The 20163-nt window shown below is 37.0% G+C and overlaps 1 protein-coding gene across 12 annotated transcripts in view; it reads left to right on the top strand.

Moving 5' to 3' along the window:
• The window catches only part of ENAH (ENAH actin regulator), an 88397-nt gene that overhangs the window by 48689 nt on the left and 19545 nt on the right, over positions 1-20163 (top strand). For 5 of the 12 annotated variants that reach the window (XM_042874942.1, XM_042874911.1, XM_042874895.1 and 2 more), the window contains exons 4-6: positions 6878-6889; positions 7255-7339; positions 19640-19959. In XM_042874942.1, the coding sequence (XP_042730876.1) occupies positions 6878-6889; positions 7255-7339; positions 19640-19959 (417 nt within the window). Of the gene's footprint in view, positions 1-536; positions 746-6877; positions 6890-7254; positions 7340-10209; positions 10307-19639; positions 19960-20163 lie in introns of those variants that run through there. The other 7 variants (XM_042874916.1, XM_042874901.1, XM_042874983.1 and 4 more) reach the window with 3 other exon arrangements.

Here is a 20163-nt window from a genome sequence, read left to right as displayed (position 1 = left end):
ATTGGAAAAATGTCCTTGGTCTTCTACTCGTAGTGGCCTCGTTGCAAGCTTAGTTTAGTATCTCTCTCCCTCTAGTGGACTTGCAGGGATAGACAGGGTGCATGCAGTACTGAGCACAACAGGCGTTTTGTCATTCGAACGAGCTTAGAAGGCAGAGTGAAAGCGTTGGAAGTTGGAGCAGAAGAAAAACATTACTGTAAACAGCAATTTCCTGATTTAAAAAAATAAAAAGTGTTTTTCTCAAAGCTGGCTTGGCAGTGAAACTGTTTGAAATGTGCTGCATGTCTAGTTTTTTTTCTCTCCTTGATATGGAGTGCTGATTATGTGATTATTGCAATTTCTCTTGCATTTGAATGTTGGTTATTGGAATAATACAGAACTGAATGTGTTCTCACTCAATTTTGTGTGGCTGCAGTAGCTGTGTAAGCAATCCCTGTGCTTCTGCTGAGCAGACCAGCAGAGCAGCTGGGCCCCCTGCACACCATATCAGAAGGACAGCATGCAGAGTGGAAGCCTTCTGCTGAGACTTGAAGGCAGCCTACTGAGGCTACGGACTCCTGCTCAGGAGATGTATTAAAAGAAACCAAACTTTGTTTCTGGCACTCACTTGGGAAGATTTCATTAAAGTAATTGTTGCAGGCAGTCAAGAGGTACTACACCTTATCCAAATGACAAATATGTCATCAGTTTAAGAGGTCATTTGAAGAAGATTTCTGGCTTAAAGGTTGCATGCTGTGTGTTCCAGGTATTTGGTAATTGGTCTTAATTGTCTTGAATAAAGATGACAGATATCATTCAGTTTTACTGCAGAATATGTTTTTGGAAGTAGTATTATTTTGTAGCACCTTTGTCTTTAGTCCCAGGAAGGCTTTGCTAACAGAAGAAAACAGGTATATTTGCAGTTTGCTTCTTAAAGTTGTTTGCAGTGAAAGCTGGTGAGGGAAAACTGAAAGGTGTTGTACAACTGTCAGTAAGCCTATACTAATTCTTTTTAATATAATCATGCGCATGTAGGATTCAATTTTTGGGTTTTTTTTTTTTTTGTTTACATCATGTGTTAATTCATATGAAAATCAGGAAGAAGAGAAGAACCTTTTCCTTCCCAAGATGTCTTTATTTTGCTGATCCAACAGTAAAAAGGGAACTGGAAGTCATGTTTCTTTAAAATGATTAGTAACCCTGGGAGTTAGGTTGTTTAGTTATTAAAGAATCAAACCTTTACAGAAGAAAAAATGCATGCTTTATTCACAGCTTTGGAATTACAGCTACATATGGTCCTTTCTCTTTTGGCAAGATAGTTAATTAAATCTTTGAATGGACTTATTCATATGATAGACTGAATAATTTAGCGTCTTTGGGAAATACAAACTGGGGGTGGAAACTGGAGTTGCCTCATGGTATTACGTATAGAGATTATAGGAGGCTGAAATGAGAAGTACACGGGAAGTAGGGGAAGGAGAGCTTCTCCTTGCACTCTTGTGTTTCTCATCATGCTAAAACTTGTATCAAGAGAAAAATGATTCTGCTGCAATGGTGTAATTATTCAGTACCTGTCCTTTCGGTGACTCTGGAGCAGGCTGTCAGCACTCCCTGTCAGAATATAGGAATGTGACATGGTATTACCTGTGTTGTCAAGAGCAAGCTAATATCTCTGTTTTTGGTAGTAAGCTTTTCCTCTTGTTTTTGTATATTGGATTGATTAAAGAGAGGTTTTTTTAACTGTTAGCTTCTGTAATAACCAATCCTGATTTATATGCCAAAATCCTGATATGAAATAAATTGAGCTGCTGCTTAGACAAAATATTTCCAGTTGAGTTGCGTGTAAGATTATCAAAACGATCATCAACTTCTTTGTGGTATGGAGAAGGGCAGGGGGAGTTGCTCAGTTTTCAGTGATATGCTCACCTCTAAGTTTTACCTTTGTGGTATTTCTGATTTGTATGGTTATTGAGGATAACTGTTACATCACATGGAAGTGTTGAGGTTTGGACTGGAAATCCAGAGAATTTCATGAAAAAGTGATAGTTGGTCTTAACTGAATAGCAATCATAGGTAAAAGTATATTAATTTTATGGATAAAGTTCTGTTTAATAAGCATTGGATAATATATTTTTCTCCTGAGAGTTGTATTTGTCTTAAATATTCCCAGTAGAATTTGTAGCTAGACTAAATCTGAAGCCTTTTTCAAGCAGCTTTGTCATACAGTCAAGAATGTAATTGAGGAAATATCACTTTGTTATAAACGTTCAATTCTTTAGCATTATACAAAAGCAGTTACTGCTTGTAAGATAGCTATTTAAAGACATTTTTACAGAATCAGGGAAAAAATGTAATAGCTTGCAGTAGATTGATATATTTAACTTTTGACTTCGTTTTAAAGACATACTGTGTGATTTTGTTAAGTGACCTTAGTATTATATTCTAGAAGCTTTTGTCTCTGTTTCCTCCTATGTAGAATGGTGGTATGGAGGGAAGCCACAAGCGTAAGGTCGCCAAACAAGCTTGTTCCCAAGCCAAGTGTAACACCCAGCAGTTTTATTTTCAGGGCTCTGCTGCTGCTGATAAGGAGTCTCTGCCGGCTTTGATAGAAGGCTTATCTCTACTCAAATTCAAATGTATTTTTATGTGTTTTTGAAGGTCTTTTTTATTCTTGGCCCCTTTTATTACCTTGATCAACTAAAAGTATCTTTGAAGTGAAATGAAAAGTACTGACTTTCTATATAAAAAGAATGAAAAAAATAACCTACTTATCCTTCTGCTAAAATAAATCAAAATGAGTCTATTAATTCAATTGAAGGCAGTTATAAAAAGAGAGCCATATATGAGGATGTAGATATTGGAAGGATTGGGAAGTCTTAAATGGAAAATGATTAGCTTATGCAGAAGTACTTGAGTAGTGGTTTTTTTTTTTTTACTTGTTAATGCCCTGGTTTTTGACTGCTGTAATTTTATTTATGAATCCCTAATCCAAATCTAGGTCTAGGTGAGTGGTGCCACTTTGCTTTTGCTGAGGAGTAGATAGCAGCACTGCCAAGGTTTTATTCTGTGATGCACAGCAGTAGGACAGGCTCTGAGCAGAAGAAGTAGAGACAAATAAGAGCTTACTTTGCCATTGCTACTTTTCCTATTTTAGGGATTGGTAGTGGGAAATAAATAAAGTCTGTTTTCCATTTGTTTAAAAAGATGAAAAAGCATTTATTTTAAAATACACAATTTTATTATTGCATTATAAAAGTTCTTACATTCCACAGCAGAATTGTATCTTTTTGTTCTAGTTTTGAACTCTCGTCTGGAGTGTGTTCTTTGCTTGGTAGATCTGTTCAAGTTGTCCTTTATAACCTTTTAGAAAAGGCTTTCATTACTATTCTTAATGCACTTACCTTTATAGCGTTTGCCTATACAAATTAACTTGCTGTCTGCTTTCACTGCATTTGTCCTTGAAAAGTCATTCCTACTTAGATTGGAATATCAGGCTACATAATGGATATGTTATGTAGTTTTGGCGCTGATACGCTGAGGAATTAAGCAATGGGAATTCACTGGGTTGTTTTTATAACTACTTCTCTGTATATCTTCACCCCCAAATAAATTTCCTGTGATACAGTTGGTCAAGTTTTTCTAAAGACACTTGATTTTTAAAAGCTTGTATTTTACTGCTGTATTCTGAACAGTGCAGTTGTATTGGAGTTGCATTTTTATACGTTTGTTGGCTTGACCTACCCCTGTATGACTAGCTCTGAAGCAAGCCTGTTGAAGCAAACTAAATGAAGAGATGCACTTCTGTAGTGTTGTATAGACCTTGTACAGGTCCTTGGATATCCTGTAGTTCATAGACTGTTCCTATATCGAATAGTAGATACCCTGCTGTTTTTTATGGTTACTGCCTTGCAGGAATGTACTGACTTCAGGTGCTTTGGCAATGCTACTAAGGTAAGACAAGGGATGTTAAAAAAGGCGAGGTGAAGAGTTTGAAGTAAAGCTCCAGAGCAGGACAATATAATTGCAGATACTGAGGGGTGGGGGGAAAGCAGGCTGAAAGGCATTGAGAAAATCATGCGTTTCTGCTGCCAACATGCTAGCTGCACCTTCATAGCATTATGCAACTGGAATTAATAAATTCAGCTCTTGAACAGTCATGTGGAGTTAAGTCAATTTTAGAAAGGTGATACTGCAGATGCTTAATTTGGCCCATGCAGCTGCCTGCAGCCTGATGTCCTGCTTTGAGTGGTGCCAAGAGTCATCTGTGGGAAGAACCAGGACAGACCCTGACCTGCTGGGCGAGGCAGCTTTGGCAGGCTTTTCCCCTGGGGAGATTCCTGATGCATTGGATTTCCAGTCCATCTCTCATTAGCCAGTTGTCCAAACTGTTGCAGAGAAAGGGGGATGCAAAGGTGAGAACAGGCTGAAAAACGGAAAGCCTTTAAAGGAGATGGATGAAATATGAAATCATATCCTCTGTTAAAATATGCCAGAGTGCACTGTCTGTACATTCCTGAGAGAAGGAAAGATGTTAGATTTTCCTTGAAACTTAAAATGCGTGGACCATTCAGTCTCACGTTGTACTTGGTTTCTACTGATCTTTCAAGATAGTAATCCTGCTGCTTCAGGCTTCTTCCAAGCAGGGTCTGTGGTTGCTTCTCTGTGAGCTTGATGTTACTGAAGTATCCTGAAGCCTCTGAGAAAGCTTTTTATTACCCAGCTCCTGCTTGCTTCTGCTTTAAGTTTTTATAGCATCTTGCCCCCCTTCTGAAGGGTTGCAGTTTAGCAAGGAAGTGGTGGTCTTGGCTGTTGAAACAAATGAATTTATAGCATCAGACATATGCTTTGCCACTTGATGTGTACCTTCTAACTTGCCTACATCCATCAGCATGGTGGGGTTTTTATAAGTGTGTGTTTGCAGAGAGAAACTTGTTGGTGAACAGGCCAGATGGCTCTGCAGCTCACCATTTCTTTTCTAAAAGCCTTTGTTATGCTCAGGTTGCATTTTCTTATGGCAAAAATGTGAGGTTCTAAACCTAACCGTGTTAATTGTTAGCAGGTGTTTGGGTTTCTTGCATGTACAGATGCAAAGGAAGTACCAGAACTTGCTAGGGTGGGTTGATTAGGTTCTGCAAGCTTGGCTTGTGTGTTTTGGCACCATGTATTCTGCAAAGAAGTTTGAGGCAATGAGACACAAAGCTGTGATCCATGGTAGAACATGATCATTTTAAGTACAAATTCTGTTTGTAGAATAACAAAAGCAAGATACAACAACCGATCTGTGTTACTTCATTTCCCTCCTTTTCCTTCTGTCTTCAGTGAACACTTTATGTGGGTGTAGGTTTGATCTAGTTGTTTCCACTGTGTTATAGTTCCAGTTAGTGAATGAGCAAAGCCATCATCAAAAGTTGTTCTTATTTTTTTCTAATTTCTGTTCTTTGTTTTCTAATGCTTAGACCTATGTGGTTTGTTCTGATAAATGACAGGTCTGATTGAAAGGGATATGTGAGACGTAGCCAGCACTTAGTGGCATCCAGTACCTTTGTGCAGCCATACAGCTGCTCCTGGATAGTGTCTAATTCTAAAAGGCCATGAAAGGCTGGAGCATGGTGCAGACAGCCAGGCTGCTTCCTGGGCTGCCTGAGAGCTTCAGTCACAGCTTAATGGGCATAAAAGCCTGGCAGCTGTCATGCAGGGAAGATGAGCAGAGAAATCTAATTTCAGAAGTTTTAAAGCAGAAAAACTTTCCAGATGACCAGTATATTTCCGTTTACTGACAATTTTATTATTAATTGTCATTATAGGTAGGTCTTCTGCATCAAAAGTAATAAAGATTCACATTTGTTGATAGCTCTTAATGATGCTCCAAGCAAAAGTAGTGCATCCAAGGCACTTTTTTTTTCGTGCACTTGGACATGAGGACCTGATGCTCGCTGAAAAAAATAAATAAGAAAGATAACCTCTGTAATACGCTTTCCACTTCTGTATTTTATAAGTAAGTTTATATGTTACACTTTAACTGTAGGATACAGAAAGTTTTAGCGTATTTAGGATCCGTTGAATGCATGATGACAGTGGAAAGAATACAGTGCTGTTTTTTTGAGTAACCTTGTTGTTGTTGTGTTGCCTTTGAACAGGGCACTTGTTTGCTGAATCTGAGGCAGATTAACTGTCCTTTATGTCTCAGTGTGTTGCATATGATCTCTTTATGTTTTGGATGACTTTCCCAAGTTCAGATGGCAAACGGCATCTACATTTTGACATTTGAGATGGATGAGATCTCATTACAACCCCCCCACTCTTAACTACTTTTGTGGAATCTTGGCAAGAAATTCCTGTTTTGCTTTGGGACCTCCTTGGAAATGGATCAATTTTTATTATCCTGCTTCTCTTTGATGCTAAGTTCTGTAATCTTAGATGTAGCTGCCATCTAATTGATTTTGTTTTACCAACCATTTTAGCTTTAAAAAAAAAAAAAAAGCATTTACTATGTCCTGTATGCAATTCCAATTTTCTGTCCTTCAATTTTGTTAATTCTTAAATAATTTTGTACTGTACAGGTATTTGCAAGCAAAGTAGGAAAGCCTCTTTGCTTTTAGAATTGCCCACCAGTAAAAAGTCACAGATAAGTGATGTCCTTCTCGTTTACATCTCTTGTGTTTAGTAGAGCGTGCAGTTTTTGCAATAGTTATGTGCCTTTTTCTTTTGATACAATATTTGCCTACCCCAAAAAGGATTTTCTCTGATCCAAGTTGAGAAGCTAAAATCTGAGTGAATTTTGGTTTTGGTGTGATTTGTAGAAACGTACTTTGTTTTCCTTCTTTCAGTATGGTGATAAGCTTCTGATGTTTTTTTTCTCCTGTTCTTCTTTTTTTCTTTTTTTTTTTTTAACTTCCAGTGTTCTATTTAGGTGAGTGCTATAGTTTTTGAGCCTTTTCTATTCCTCCAAGAACATTTGCTCACTGTTTTAAGAAAAGAACAGACATGGGTGCTTTTCAAAGCTTTTGTTAAGTCCCATCATCTATAAAAACTTGTTTTGCATTTCTGTAAAAGTTTCATCCATGTGAAATAAATCCATTTTGCAGATCAGGTAATGTTTGTTGCAGCTTTTATTTGCTGTATTATGTTGTTGAGCTTGTTTGGCTTACAAAGCAGGAGTAGATAGCTTCTATGTCATGCAGTGGCTGTTCATGTGCCTAGATTGTTGCACTCTTCCCCCCCCCCTCACGGAGTAGAAGTCCAGACCATTGATTTATGATCTGTCTTCACTTTTAGGTCCTACGTTGCCTCGACAGAATTCACAGCTTCCCTCTCAAGTACAAAATGGCCCATCACAAGAAGAATTGGACATCCAGAGAAGGTATGGTACTGCAAGTGAGCAAGCTGTTCAATTGAAGAGTATAGTTGCCCTTCACTGATAATGAGAAATTAAATGATGAGGACTTCCAAACTGTCATAGTCCTTCTTTCATTACCTGTCAGTACAGATTGGTGCTGTTTGGAGAGTTTCTGGGATAGTGTATGAAATGGCAGGGTCTTTTGGGGTAGTGGTATCACAAAGTGAAAAAACAAAGGTCTTGGACTGTCTTCACTGCCTGTGAAGCAGTCCTGGATTGTCTTACCATCAAACCGCTCCCAGAGATTAACTGTTCCCTTCCAGACGGGGTGCTAGGAGTGATGTGGGTTACACAGAGTACAGATGTAAGGAATGGGGTCCTTGAATGAAAAGTAAGTGGTCCAGATTGACGGTGAAATGCACATAAGAGTTTTCAGTGCTAACAGGAACAGTGTTAATGTGCTGGGTCTCACTGGCAATAGTACTGAAGATTTTTCTATTTTTACACTTTTTGCTTAGTTTACGTGGAGGTGTGTGAAAACAGATGGCCAATTTACAAACAGTTCATATAATATATTACATGAATTCTCTACACTTGTGGAGAAAAGTACTGACATCAACATTGGTCATACTTGCCTGTGTCTTTCCAGCAGTATGTGACACTTCTTAAATCTGAGGAGGAATTGCTTTATCTGACAGTTCCCTTGTTTAAAAATGAACATCAAGAAGCTCATTACAAATCTGTCTGTTTAAGGTGTTTACGTGTAAATATGCTGTCATGATAAAGGTCTCTTTTTATGTTTCTTTCCTTTTGACAGATTTTTTAAACAGCTGTTTTCTTTTGATCTTTTTTGTTCCACTGTAATGTTTTTTTGATGTTATTTCCCTTTCTGTTCCTTTAGAAGGCTTTATTAATTGAAATTTCTAGTGCTGAAATACTTAGCAGAGAGGCACTGTAAATGGATGTCACCAGAAAGAAGTGCTGCCCCGTATGAAGAGCTCTGAAAGTCTCTTGAAACTTCTTATGCATAAAGGCCGTATTATTAGGTGGTGTTCTTATGGCTTCACTTCTCATTTGATCTGTGTGCTCTGCTTCTTTTCATCTAAGATAACGTCCTCTTTGAAATCTGGTCCTGTTTTTGATTTGTCTTTGTTTTTTTTTCTGCCCATGAAAAAAGATGGTGAACTAGAATGAGTACTTACTCATGTTGATAGCCAGATTGTTTGTGGGAAAATACTGCTTTTGTGTCAACAAGCCTAAGAGAAACACAATTTTATCAGAACGTATCACGAATATTCTGCTGTCTCTGTTTTTTTGTCTTTGTAAGCATATGATTGTAATACAGTTCAATTAACTCTGAGCTACATCTTACGCGCTTTCAACTTTCAGACTGTAATAACAACAGCCTCCCTATGATAAGAGAATAGTAAATAGTTGGGGAAAAAAGCACTTATGTATGTATTACTTTTGACAGGACTGTGAGCAACATTTCTAGTCTCAGTGGCAGAGTGGGCAGAATTGAGTACTGTTGGGAGCAGAAAGACGTGAGAGCACAGGAGAAGGGAATGAATGTGACTGTATGGGAAGGAATATGGAGTTGAGATGCATCAACAGAAATGCAAGCTTTGCAGGATCTATTGCTACTGAAATGTGTCTCTTGGGACGAAGGGTTTCTGTTTACGGTGTGACTCGATAATAATTCTCTTTTAAGTGCTGGTCTTATATCCCTTCCCTTAAAAATCCCTCAATCCAGTAGTGTTCGAACAACTTCCACATTAAGAAAGTTTAGGAGAATACATTTTGGGTGATTAATTCTAGGTCTGAATAAAAGATCTGCTTTCGTAATAAGTGAAGTTGGAAAAGGACCCTGTAAAGATCATCTGGTCTAACCTCCTGCTTTTGAAACAGGGCTAATTTCAGTGACTTGTAACTTCAGGGCTTCCCTAGGCACAAATAGAAACAAGTATTGCCTCACAAATACTTTGCCACAGGAGTGGCCGGTGAAGAATGGCATATTAAAGGGAGATCTTCAACTTGTTGATGTTATACTTTGCTTTCATAGCTGTTCAAGAATCTTACTGAATCTGGAAGCTGAAGAATTTAATTAAATCTTTGTCAACAGAAGTGTCCTATATTTTTCAAAGATTGCTGTTTTAGAAATCCTTTAGATGTCTTATGTTTTGAATAAAAGCACTAAAATAGTAATTTTACTTTTCAGAGCGTGTTAAATAAATGTTTGCATCAGTTCATATGCATTGAACAACAGTCTATAAAGCCACTAGGACCACATATGCAGTGTAAAACACTGAGGTTTTTGTAATACCAATATTATAGGTCGAGTGGTCAATTAAATGATTTCACCTAGTAAGTTTTTAAATTGTCATTTTCTTAAAAGAAACCTTAGCACAGGTATGTGCTTTCATATTAAAACAAAACAGGCAGTATTTGAGGATAACTTTTAACCTTCCTTAACTTGCAGTTATTTAAATATAACAATGATAAGCTTTAAAACACTTAAGATTCTGTTTGATCCTCAGAAGTGAAGGCTTTCTTTTGTCCTAAGAGTTATTTTTCATTTTGTCAGAGTGCTAGGCAGTATATGCAAATTTCACTGGTTATTTGGTAATGAGCAACCTCAGTCGACATAGGTATTTGCTCATAACTTCAGAGTTATTTAACATTTTAAAATACAAGATGAGTTCATGACATGCCTCTGTGTGCCACCCCTGAGTATAAATTTACGTTCTCTTCTAGCCATGATAAATATATTGTCAGGAATATGATTCACTGAGTTGGTATCTGGCACGACACTGAGGAATTTATTGAGTTAATGTTTATAAATAACTTCAAAATCATCGCTGCTTCATAAATAAAGAGACCAGGAGCATCAGAAGCAGAGGAAGTGTATAGGTTGTAAGGAATAATGAAGGTATACAAGCCACCTGTTATCTTTCAGGGACGTAATGGACCAAAAGTTGACCGACTTTTGTCGTAAGTAATCAAAACTATTAGAAGTTCTCAAAACTCAACAGCAGAATAGTAGTAGGGGTTTTTTTTCATAGGTGTTCAATATTTAAAGTTTGCTTACAGCTTTTATTTGTATCTGGGTTTGCCTTGATGCTATTAAAGAGAACTTGGTTGTGTGACTGCTAGAAAGTAGTATTGATGTGGTGCAGTATTCATAACATCTTTTGGGAGGCTTCTTGGCCATCTATGGCAGAAGTTCAGAGGCTGACAAAGGTAGCAGTTCTTATCATTTTTCAAAAGGCTTAAATGAATGGATTGTATTTTACAGATTAAATATATTTTTTCTCAAGCTTTGATCTTAATTTATGACCACCTTATAAGGGTCTACATTTTTTTTGGTAAATTCATGATTTTGAATATAATTCCTCAACTATTTTAAAAACAGGTACAGAAATGCTGAAGGAAAACAAGCACCCACATCCTGCAATCAAGTAGAAATCTAGTAGTTAAAATGTAAAGAAAGGAAAGCTTCCCCATGGCTTTCTGTGCTTATAGCCTGATTTCTACTGTTGGTTTTCTTTCTTTTTTTTTCTTTTTTTTTTTTTTTAACCTAATCTGTGACCTTTCCCTGGTTAGTAGCTGCACGTATTGTTTCCAGTTCTCTTTTGCCTTTGAAGTTTATTTATCTGACAACTTATTTTGGGAAAGTAAAATTTCTTTAAAGGCTTATGAACTGATTAGATTTAACTGAGCAAACAGTTACAATTGAGGTAGGTGTGTGGATTAAATGTAATAGTTATCTTCCTGGTTTAGGTTTATAAATGTTCAGTGGAATACTGCTATGTGTCTTACAAAGTCCACATGAAGTTTACATTGCAAAGTCATAATTTAGATGGAGTCAAAGGATAAGTGTGTTTTTTTTTGTATTTCTGTGTTTTTTTCTTTTTCAGTGTATATGCTAAGGGTTCCAGGGAGATGAAATTGTAGCAATATAGCTTAGTTCTCAGGTTGAGCTTGTTGAGGCAGTTTTCTGGGTCATCCTGAGGTAATTTGGATCGTAACAACTTCACTGTTGCACAGTAGGAAGAGAGGAAATTGAGTCAAAAACGAATGCCCATCAGCATTGTTTATCACATCCTAAAGACTTAATTTTTTTTGCCCTCAAATTTTATGGAAAACAAAGAGTTCTGGTATGGTAATGACACTTTTTTTTTTTTTGTGCCTCGTTTTATTTCCATTCACAGTAAAATTTTTTGTTAGGTCTGTCAAGTCTGCTTACAGAGACAACTGATTTTATGTAGAGGTAGTGGGGTGCAGGCTGGTTACAGCTGTGAATAGCTATGGATGTCAGGCAACACTAACATATTCAGCAGACTGAGGAAACCTCTTTTCTATTAAGCAATCCTATAACTACATTGGCAAAATTACTGCCTTAATTGCTGCAATTGAATATGTATGTTGCTTGAAGGATGGTTCTGCAAGTACGTTAGTTACGATTCTTGAAAAATGTCTCTTTGAAATCTTACTATTTCCACAAAATCTTCAGTTCTATGGGTTTTATTTCTCTGTTTAATGCAAATTATGAAATCAGAGTAAGAAAATAGTCCACATCTTTTCCAAAACTTTCATTTCTGTGATTCCATTTTATGAAACTAGTTCTGTTCCAGTCATACTCATGGAAATACCATCGAGGCATTTGCCAATGAAAGTAGGCTTTTCTGCTATTTGAGATCCTTATTTTCTATTAAAATCTGTTGTGCATAGAATACTTCTTTCAATCTGGTTTCTGCCAGGTATGTTCAAGTGTTCTGTTTGTCTACATAATAGGTTTAAAAGACCAAGTTAAAGAGTTAAACTATGAGGCCCCACCAAAGTTCATTAACAGACTCCTTTCTCTACTGGAGATTCTGTATGTAATAATCCTTTGGTTTGTAGTTGCCTTCACTACTTCATTGTGGTGGCTAGTTACCAGTTTTTGACTGATGAAAAACTTTGTTTTCCATCTGATATGTTTTGAAAAGCTTATTACATAAAAGCTTGTTGTTAGACCTTAAATCTCTTTTGATCAAGGAAATGAAAGCTGATTAGTTTGACTTTGGTAATGTGAAAAGCCTTAAAGCTGCATCTAAGGAAAGAATAATTAACCAGATAAAACAGCTGAGTAAACTATGGCCAAATTGTGTTTTCTTTTGTGAAAGACAGCAGGCAATTGATGCAGTGTTCTTTAGTGTAAAACATTTGACAGATACCAAAAGGGAAGTTCCTAGTTAATGTGGATGGCAGGTCTGCTAAGGAAGTGTGAGAAGCAGCAGTTCCTCCTGCATTGGATTGAGACCAGTCATGTTCTATTTAGTTTTCCCAGAGAAACCAATCCTGCTGCTGATGGGAGTTGAGGTACATGAGTACAAAGGAGAGAAGCAGAAAATGGATTATACTGCAGATCTTGATCAAAATGGAATGAGAGATAAAGGGTAGCTGATGCCCTGTTCTTGGACACTTTTAGAGGGAGGGGAAAACCTCCTGTACATTAAATATTAGTTTGGGATACCTTAATGTTAGTCTAAAGGAAAATCAGATTTGACAGTGGAATTGTGGCATTCACTGGCAATCAGTTTCAAGGGAAAGCTGCTTAAATAGTGGAAATAGCTGTGACAAATAAACTAGATTACTGTTTCAAAATCGTGACACAGGTATGCAGTTAAAATTCCTGTATAATTTTGTATTAAATGATGTTAAAGTGTCAGGTGTTCTTTGCAAACTTCAGGAAAAAAATATCATTGAATAGTCACCTGTTTAGAGATCTGGTGGTCCACCAGTGTTGAAACTGGAAAGGTAGAGCATGTATTTAAATTCTCTTCATAAATCTCTACCTTTGTTGAACAGTCAAACATTGCAGATCTCCACTGTGTGTTTCCAGCTCATTTTATCTTCATATGAGAGAGTGAGCTCTGGCAATTGTTAAATTATGGAATGATGGATAAGTATTCAGTATGGAAGATGAAAGAGCAATCTTCATGTTGGTATTCAGATTTATTACTCAGGAAAGTTTGTGCAAATTTTAAGGGCCGTGGAAGGCACACCTTTTCCCTTTCTGAACCTAGGCAAAAGAAGATTAGAGTATTAAATTAGCAATCTTCTGAATAATCAACTTATTAAAACACGTTTCAGTTTATTTCTCTAGACGTTCAACAGTGATCAGATTGGATTGACTGTGTGTAGTTAAACTGATGTCCAGACACTGGGTTGCTGCTCTCTGGTAAATCCGAAAGGCATCATTGAAAAGCTGAGGTCACTCCTGCATCTGGAGCTAAGCCTCATGTTGCCTGCTTGCAGCCAGCTGCTCTGTTTGTTGCAGTGACTCAGTGGTGGAGGAGGTTGAGGATCATATGTGATGCATTCTGGTAGGTAGGCAGTGACTGCTGGATTTAGATAATGGTTGGGCTTCCAGCATTTTACAATAAAACTCCAGATGTTGCTGTCTTGTGTGTGTTGCTCCGTATACTGAGACAGGTTAGAGTAGTACAAGAGCTCAGAGCCCTAAAAACATGCCCAGACTACCTGACTGGAGTGCTACTGACCTTTTCTCACAGTGCTAATCGTGACAATACAACTTCTTAAATTGGTAAATGTGCTTCAACTTAATGGCCATGAAGTTTAATTTGAAGTTTTAGTAGATCAAGTGATGTTTCTGGTGACTGTTCAGTGCACTCCTCTTAAAGTGGTTCTTCCCTGTTCTTGTTTTGGCTGCTGTGACTGTCACAGCTTTAAGCAGACAAAACAGGGTTGGTTTTCCTCTTCATATTCCTCAGTGACTTGATGCTTTCCTTCGACTTGTAAGTTATTCAGCAAAGAAATAACAGAATATGAAATTGATGTGCTCATAAAGATGGCATAAACAAATACTAGGCTTTAGCTGCATGCAGCTGACCACTTAGTGCAGCAATCTCTTCAGTCTGTCCTCAGTATATATCTTTTTTCTGCAGCCTTTGTCTTGGTTCCTTGTTCTCTACAGTGAGGTTTAAAAAAATATATATATGTATATTTCAAGTTATTCTCTGATCAGCTTGGAATGTTGATCTGCTCAGTGCCTGTTGGATTTGGATGTGATAATAAAGATTCTTCTGTCTGTACTGCTTGTGGAAATACCTATTATTAATGTGTCTGGCTTCGTGACAAGAAGTCCTTCAGGTTCATGGGTGAATTCTGTTATTGAGGTACATGCATGGTGGTCTTGGTGCAGTTCCGTCACCTTTTTAGGAAAAATTTTAATGGCTTGATCCCACAGCCAAGATCAGAATAACCCGATGTTAGAATATTAAAGATTGATGTGAATGTACAGGGAAAACCTCCACATGAGGAAATAAGGTGGCCTGGCAGGGCAGACATCTGTTTTCTTTTGCCAGCTGCTTTGTGATGAGTGTTATCTGTAGGGTTTTCTTTGTGGCATTCTGTTCTTGTTTTATTTTTGGACAGGATGAGATTTAATGTTTAGGCAGTAAAGAAGTGAGAAGTTTCATGAAAGAATTGTCTGTCCCTGTACATTAGATTTGTTTTGATATAGAATATTGTTTCACCAGCAAAGGTGAAGTTCCTTAATATAGCTGTTGTTTTTCCTTCAACCCATGTGGTGGTAATAGTCACCTCTGAAAGAAGTGACTGAGACATCAATTCTTTTGATTGCATTGAAACCTTTAACAAAGGGACTTGGGGATCTCGCTCATTCATCTACAAGAGCTAACATAACCTAGTTGGCTTTTTTTTTCCTTGAGGTACTATATGAGACTCATTTGGAATAGTTGCATTGTGTGGTGATCTGTTACATATAGTACTGTTACTTGCTAAAATAAGCTTATAAAGCGGCCACTCTGTACAGAGGTATTACCTCATTTTGTCTAACATCAGAAGCTGAGCTTATTAGCACTACCTCTTACTTGTTGACTACATGTCTAAACCAGTAAAACAGTACCTATATTGCATGTAAGTGATGTGCTCTCCAATTTTATAGCACTGCGTCAATTGTTCAGTGTACGTCAGCTGTTAGATTACATTAATTCACATTTTTAAAATAATTAGTCAGTTTGCTTTAGCATTTCGCTGTCAGGGAAATAGCATGCTGGGACATTGGCAGTGCCTCTTGAGCTCCATTAAAAGTTGTGCTGGTTGGTAGATAGTGAACGTTCATGATCATAGTTGACAATTCTTCAGTCACGTAGAAAGTACATGTGTTTTAGATCTACCCGATTCTTGACATCTCAGAAATGCTTTAGAGAATTTTAAAATTACATTATCAAGTGATAACAAAAAACTGCAGAAATAAACATATTGTTTATCCTAGTTTTAATAAGCAAAATTAGTTTTTAATCTTTTAAAATTGTTCTACTTGTTATGTTGCTGTTCTTTTTTAGTTTACCAAACTCATCCTTGGTCGTTAATTGTGTTGAGTGTGTTGAGGCAATAGAATTGCATTATTGCATGCTTTTCTTTTGACCTATGCCACTTTTGGCTTCAGATCTGGAAGGTTCACTGTAGGAATCCAGTCGTGGGTTTTTTGTTTTTTTCTTCTTCCTTCCACCCTGTTGAAAGGAAGGGAGGTTTCATAGATAAATAGTGAGAATAAGTTTAAATTATTGTCGGGGTTGGTTTCATATATTACTGAATAAGAATTTTGGATAACATAGGAAATGTTTGCAAGGTATTTTGCTGCCCTCTCTGAGTAGAAGATCTAAATTGTAAGCAAATTTCGTGACTTGTTCATGGCTTGTATTTGCCTAGTTAGAAATTAAATCAGAATTTTTCTGGATTTGCTGAGTAAATGGAAAATGAAAACTCATGCAAAAATGTTAAATGCTGAATCACTTGCTGTTTAATTATGATAATTCTTTTATTCAGGTTGTAGGTAGATAAAAATGGTTATCTTGTAGGTCTTTTCTGTCTTTTATCTGGATCTTGGTAGGCAGCCAGTATGGTTTGGTATGTGTCCTTTGCTGACTTAAGTATTTTTTTTGCATCAGATAAATGTTAAAGCATTCAAAGGCTTAAGTACGTTTTGTTTTGATATGTGAACACTGTGTGTATTTATAGCTCTCTGAAGAGGACAAAAGCCCAGGTAAGCCTTATGAATGTGTTCACATGTATTAGGAGAACAAGTCAGTCTCAACACAATTTAATTTTGAAGTGTATCTTACACTTAAGCTAAAATTGCATACAAATACACGAAGTATAGAGGCGGTGTACTTTATGCACAGTTTGTACAGTTGGTCTCTTTCTGTACGTGTATGTGTGCATACTTACATATATGCACACACCCCTCTCAAGTAGTCAGAAAAGCTTTAAATGAAGATAACAAAGTCCACCTTACTGGGTCAGAGCAAGTGTCCATTTAACTTAAAGACTCATACAGGTCAAATGTCCAGAATACTTTTCCCTGCTGCTCTATCCTTCTCTGGGCATTTTTGGTTCTACAACTTCTTGTACTTTGTCTCAAATTCGAAGTGCCTTTCCACATATATGTATACCTACAGTTGTCTTTTCCAACATGTGGAGTTCTACTTGTTTAGTTATTTGTTGTGTGGAAGCTGTCTGGTACATTTGATGATCGTGTTGCATCTCTGAACCTTTATAGTTCTGCTGGTTTTCCCACCTTCTGAATTAGGAGCACAGACATAGATTAACCATGGATTTATGAAGATAAAATTATTTTCTGTACTGTTGCATAGTCTTAACTGAATGCATATAGTTAATGTTTTTGAACAGAACACTCAAATGGATGTGTGCATAGAACTTTCTTTCACAATTCTCACTCTTTAATCATAGCCAAGCATTTTATGTGAATTTAGCAGATATCTCCCCTGCATTGTGTCAGCTACGTCACAGTTATTCTGTTTACTAGTTTTATTTCCTGATCACTTGGAATTAAAAGATACATCTGTAATTCTTCACAACCAGTCATCCTTGCTATCCTAAGAACCCTAATATTAAGGAGCTTAGACTGGGGTGGTGCCTCACTGTTTCTTTTCCTGGTTACTTACAGAAATACAAAATGATGCAGCTCTTGGTATGGCTTATCACCTTGCTCTTATGTGAGGTTGTGTCAAGGTTATTTTTCTGTTAAAAAATAAAAAAGAAAATTTTAAGTATCTTAAGCAGTTGCTTGATATGTTTCTAAGCATGATCAATTGTTGATACCTTCTAGCTGCATAATATGACAAGTCTGACTTAGTACTATCTGCATTCTCGTTTTGGGATTGACAGTGTGTGTGTTGCTTCCTAGATAGACAGTGCTAATTTAGAATGAATGAGTTAACAAAATGAGTGAAGCTGCTTTAGAACGTGTAAATGCTGATTCCTGTTCTGAATAGTTTTTTTTTAGATGGGAAAATGTGTCCACTTGTCCTTTATGAAATTAGAGCCTAAGATGGCTCAGCTGAAGGTAGCCAAGATGAAAACCCCATTTTTCTCTGATGATATTTATCTGTGGAAAGAGTACGGAGGAGAACTAGTTTTGTACAAAACACAGCAGGTAGGAAGGTAGGAATGTTATGCCAAAAATATTTTCATAGTATTTGAACGTTTCTGTGGTCTGCATTGTATTCTCTTGATGTTTGATCAGAGGCAACCCTCTACTGGTACAAAAAAATGCGTTAGTCAATTAATGTAGTTTTTGGTAGAAGTGAGAGGTTAAAAATCAAGCATTTAACAAGGTGACTTGCAGCATTAATTTCTTTCTAACTGCCATTACAATTTTGTTGCATGGGAGTGCAGGAGCAGAACTATCTTGCAGCTTCTCAGGGTGTTGGGTAACAAGGTCAGTAAAAAAAGAGTAATTTTTTCCTGTACATAACTGGGACTTAATTGCTTGTTGTAACAAGCTGTCAACGTGTTAGTGGCTTTTTTACATATTATTATATTTAAGGAGGATCATTCTTCTGAGATAAGATGGACCTGAGTAGTAACAGCATGTGGGCTGGGCTTTCCATTTCTGCAAGTATATTCCAAGCATGAATAGAAGTGAAATAGCTAAAGTTCCATTCATTTTCATGCTAGTTTTACAAAGCTGTAAGCCTGTGATGTAGAATGACCAATGACCTTCCTAAATAGAATTGGCCAGTAGCAGTCTGTAGATACCGTATGCCATAGATTAAGGTGTCTAAATTTAGGTCTTTTTTTTTTTTTTTTGCTGCATAGTTAAAAAACTGGCTGTGCTTTATATTTGTTGAAAAATCTTCAGTTTGCATCTTAAGCAGAGCAGAAAATGTCTGTGTGCTTAATATATGTATTTTTCTTTATAAATGTGATATTTGGGTGTTTTTTAAATTGAGAATTAAAGTAGTGTGTGATAACTGTGTTTTTCAGTGATTTGCTGACAGAAACATAATGGTTGCATCTTTAAGGGCATGCCTAGTTCTTCTTGTAATATTGAGCTCCCTTGTTTTAGTTGACTAGAAACATGCATGTTATGGTTAAAAAAAGCAACAGCAAAAAAAAAACCACAAAAAAAAAAAAAACATTACGTGAATATTTAAAAAAAAAATAAAAATAAAAAATGCAGATTGGTACAGCCTGTGAACTTCCTACTCTTAGGAAATTATTTCTGTTTCCTCTGCCTGTGTATCTGCTTCTGTTCTTCCTCTCTGCATCTTGCACCCTTGTGCTTTCCTTTGCTAGGACTTTCAGGAGCTGGAATCCACGCCAACCCCCTGCACTGCTTCCCTGGTGCCCACTCCCAACATTTCTTATCACTGCCCGATTTCCCCCTGAAAGGTGTTTTTATCTGGATGATAGTTCAAATGTAAATATGTGTAGTATGCAAGTGGAAAAGGATACATAGCGTGCACTTTGACACATCTGTAAAATTTGGATAAGTACTGGTTGCCTAGCTTATATTAAAGTTTGTTTTTTATTTTTTTATGGGGATTTGTGTAATTGCTATTTCACTATTCTTTTATTCACTACATCAGATATGAAGTACCATATGCAAAGAGCAAATGTAACTCCGTATCCTCAGCTCCTAAGATTGTATCAGCGAGTAAATTATCAGTAGCTTTCTGTTCTTAGCTTTTGAAAGCTGTCTCTCAGAATGCTAAATTGGTTAGCAAGAAATTGGCTATATAGTTCTTTTTTTTTTTTTTTTTTTTTTTTTTTTTTAACAATGAACATACCTTTTACCTAGCTTTGAAAAATAGCATGCAGAGTTCAGAATTCTATGGAGGTGCAAATGTTGCAGTTTTATTCTCACTGTTGCAAAGACTGTTATTTCATCTCTTTTTTTTTTTTTTTTTTTCCCCCCTCTAACAGTTATTTGATATTTCTGGTTTTCACTTTGCAGCTCAGTCTTTTTCCTTTTTTTCATGATTGTAGACAGTTGCAAGAGCAACAAAGGCAGAAGGAGCTGGAACGGGAGAGGCTGGATCGTGAACGAATGGAACGGGAGAGGCTGGAGAGAGAGAGGCTAGAAAGGGAAAGACTTGAAAGAGAGCGCCTAGAGCAGGAACAACTGGAGAGAGAACGACAAGAAAGGGAACGACAAGAGCGCCTAGAAAGGGAGAGACAGGAAAAGGAGAGGCAGGACCGAGAAAGACTTGAACGACTTGAACGGGAAAGGCAAGAAAGAGAACGACAAGAACAGTTGGAAAGGGAACAATTGGAGTGGGAAAGAGAGAGAAGAATTTCAAATGCTGGTAAGAAATTCAAAACTGAGCGTGTTTGAGTACCGTATTCCTTATGTGTTTGGGTGATGGAGTGAGAGACAACAAAGGGCAGTGAATATAGCTGTTCAAGAGTAGTCAGTGCTTGACTTGCAGTTGCTGAAATTGCTTCATTTCTTATGGGAAGAAGTCCAAGATCTTTGACTTGCCTGCCATAATTGTCCATTAATCCTGAAA

The sequence above is a fragment of the Lagopus leucura genome, unplaced genomic scaffold, assembly GCF_019238085.1.
Source record: "Lagopus leucura isolate 7727_CA_CO unplaced genomic scaffold, USGS_WTPT01 Super-Scaffold_73, whole genome shotgun sequence".
NCBI lineage: Eukaryota > Metazoa > Chordata > Aves > Galliformes > Phasianidae > Lagopus > Lagopus leucura.
This window is presented reverse-complemented; position numbering and strand designations above follow the sequence as displayed.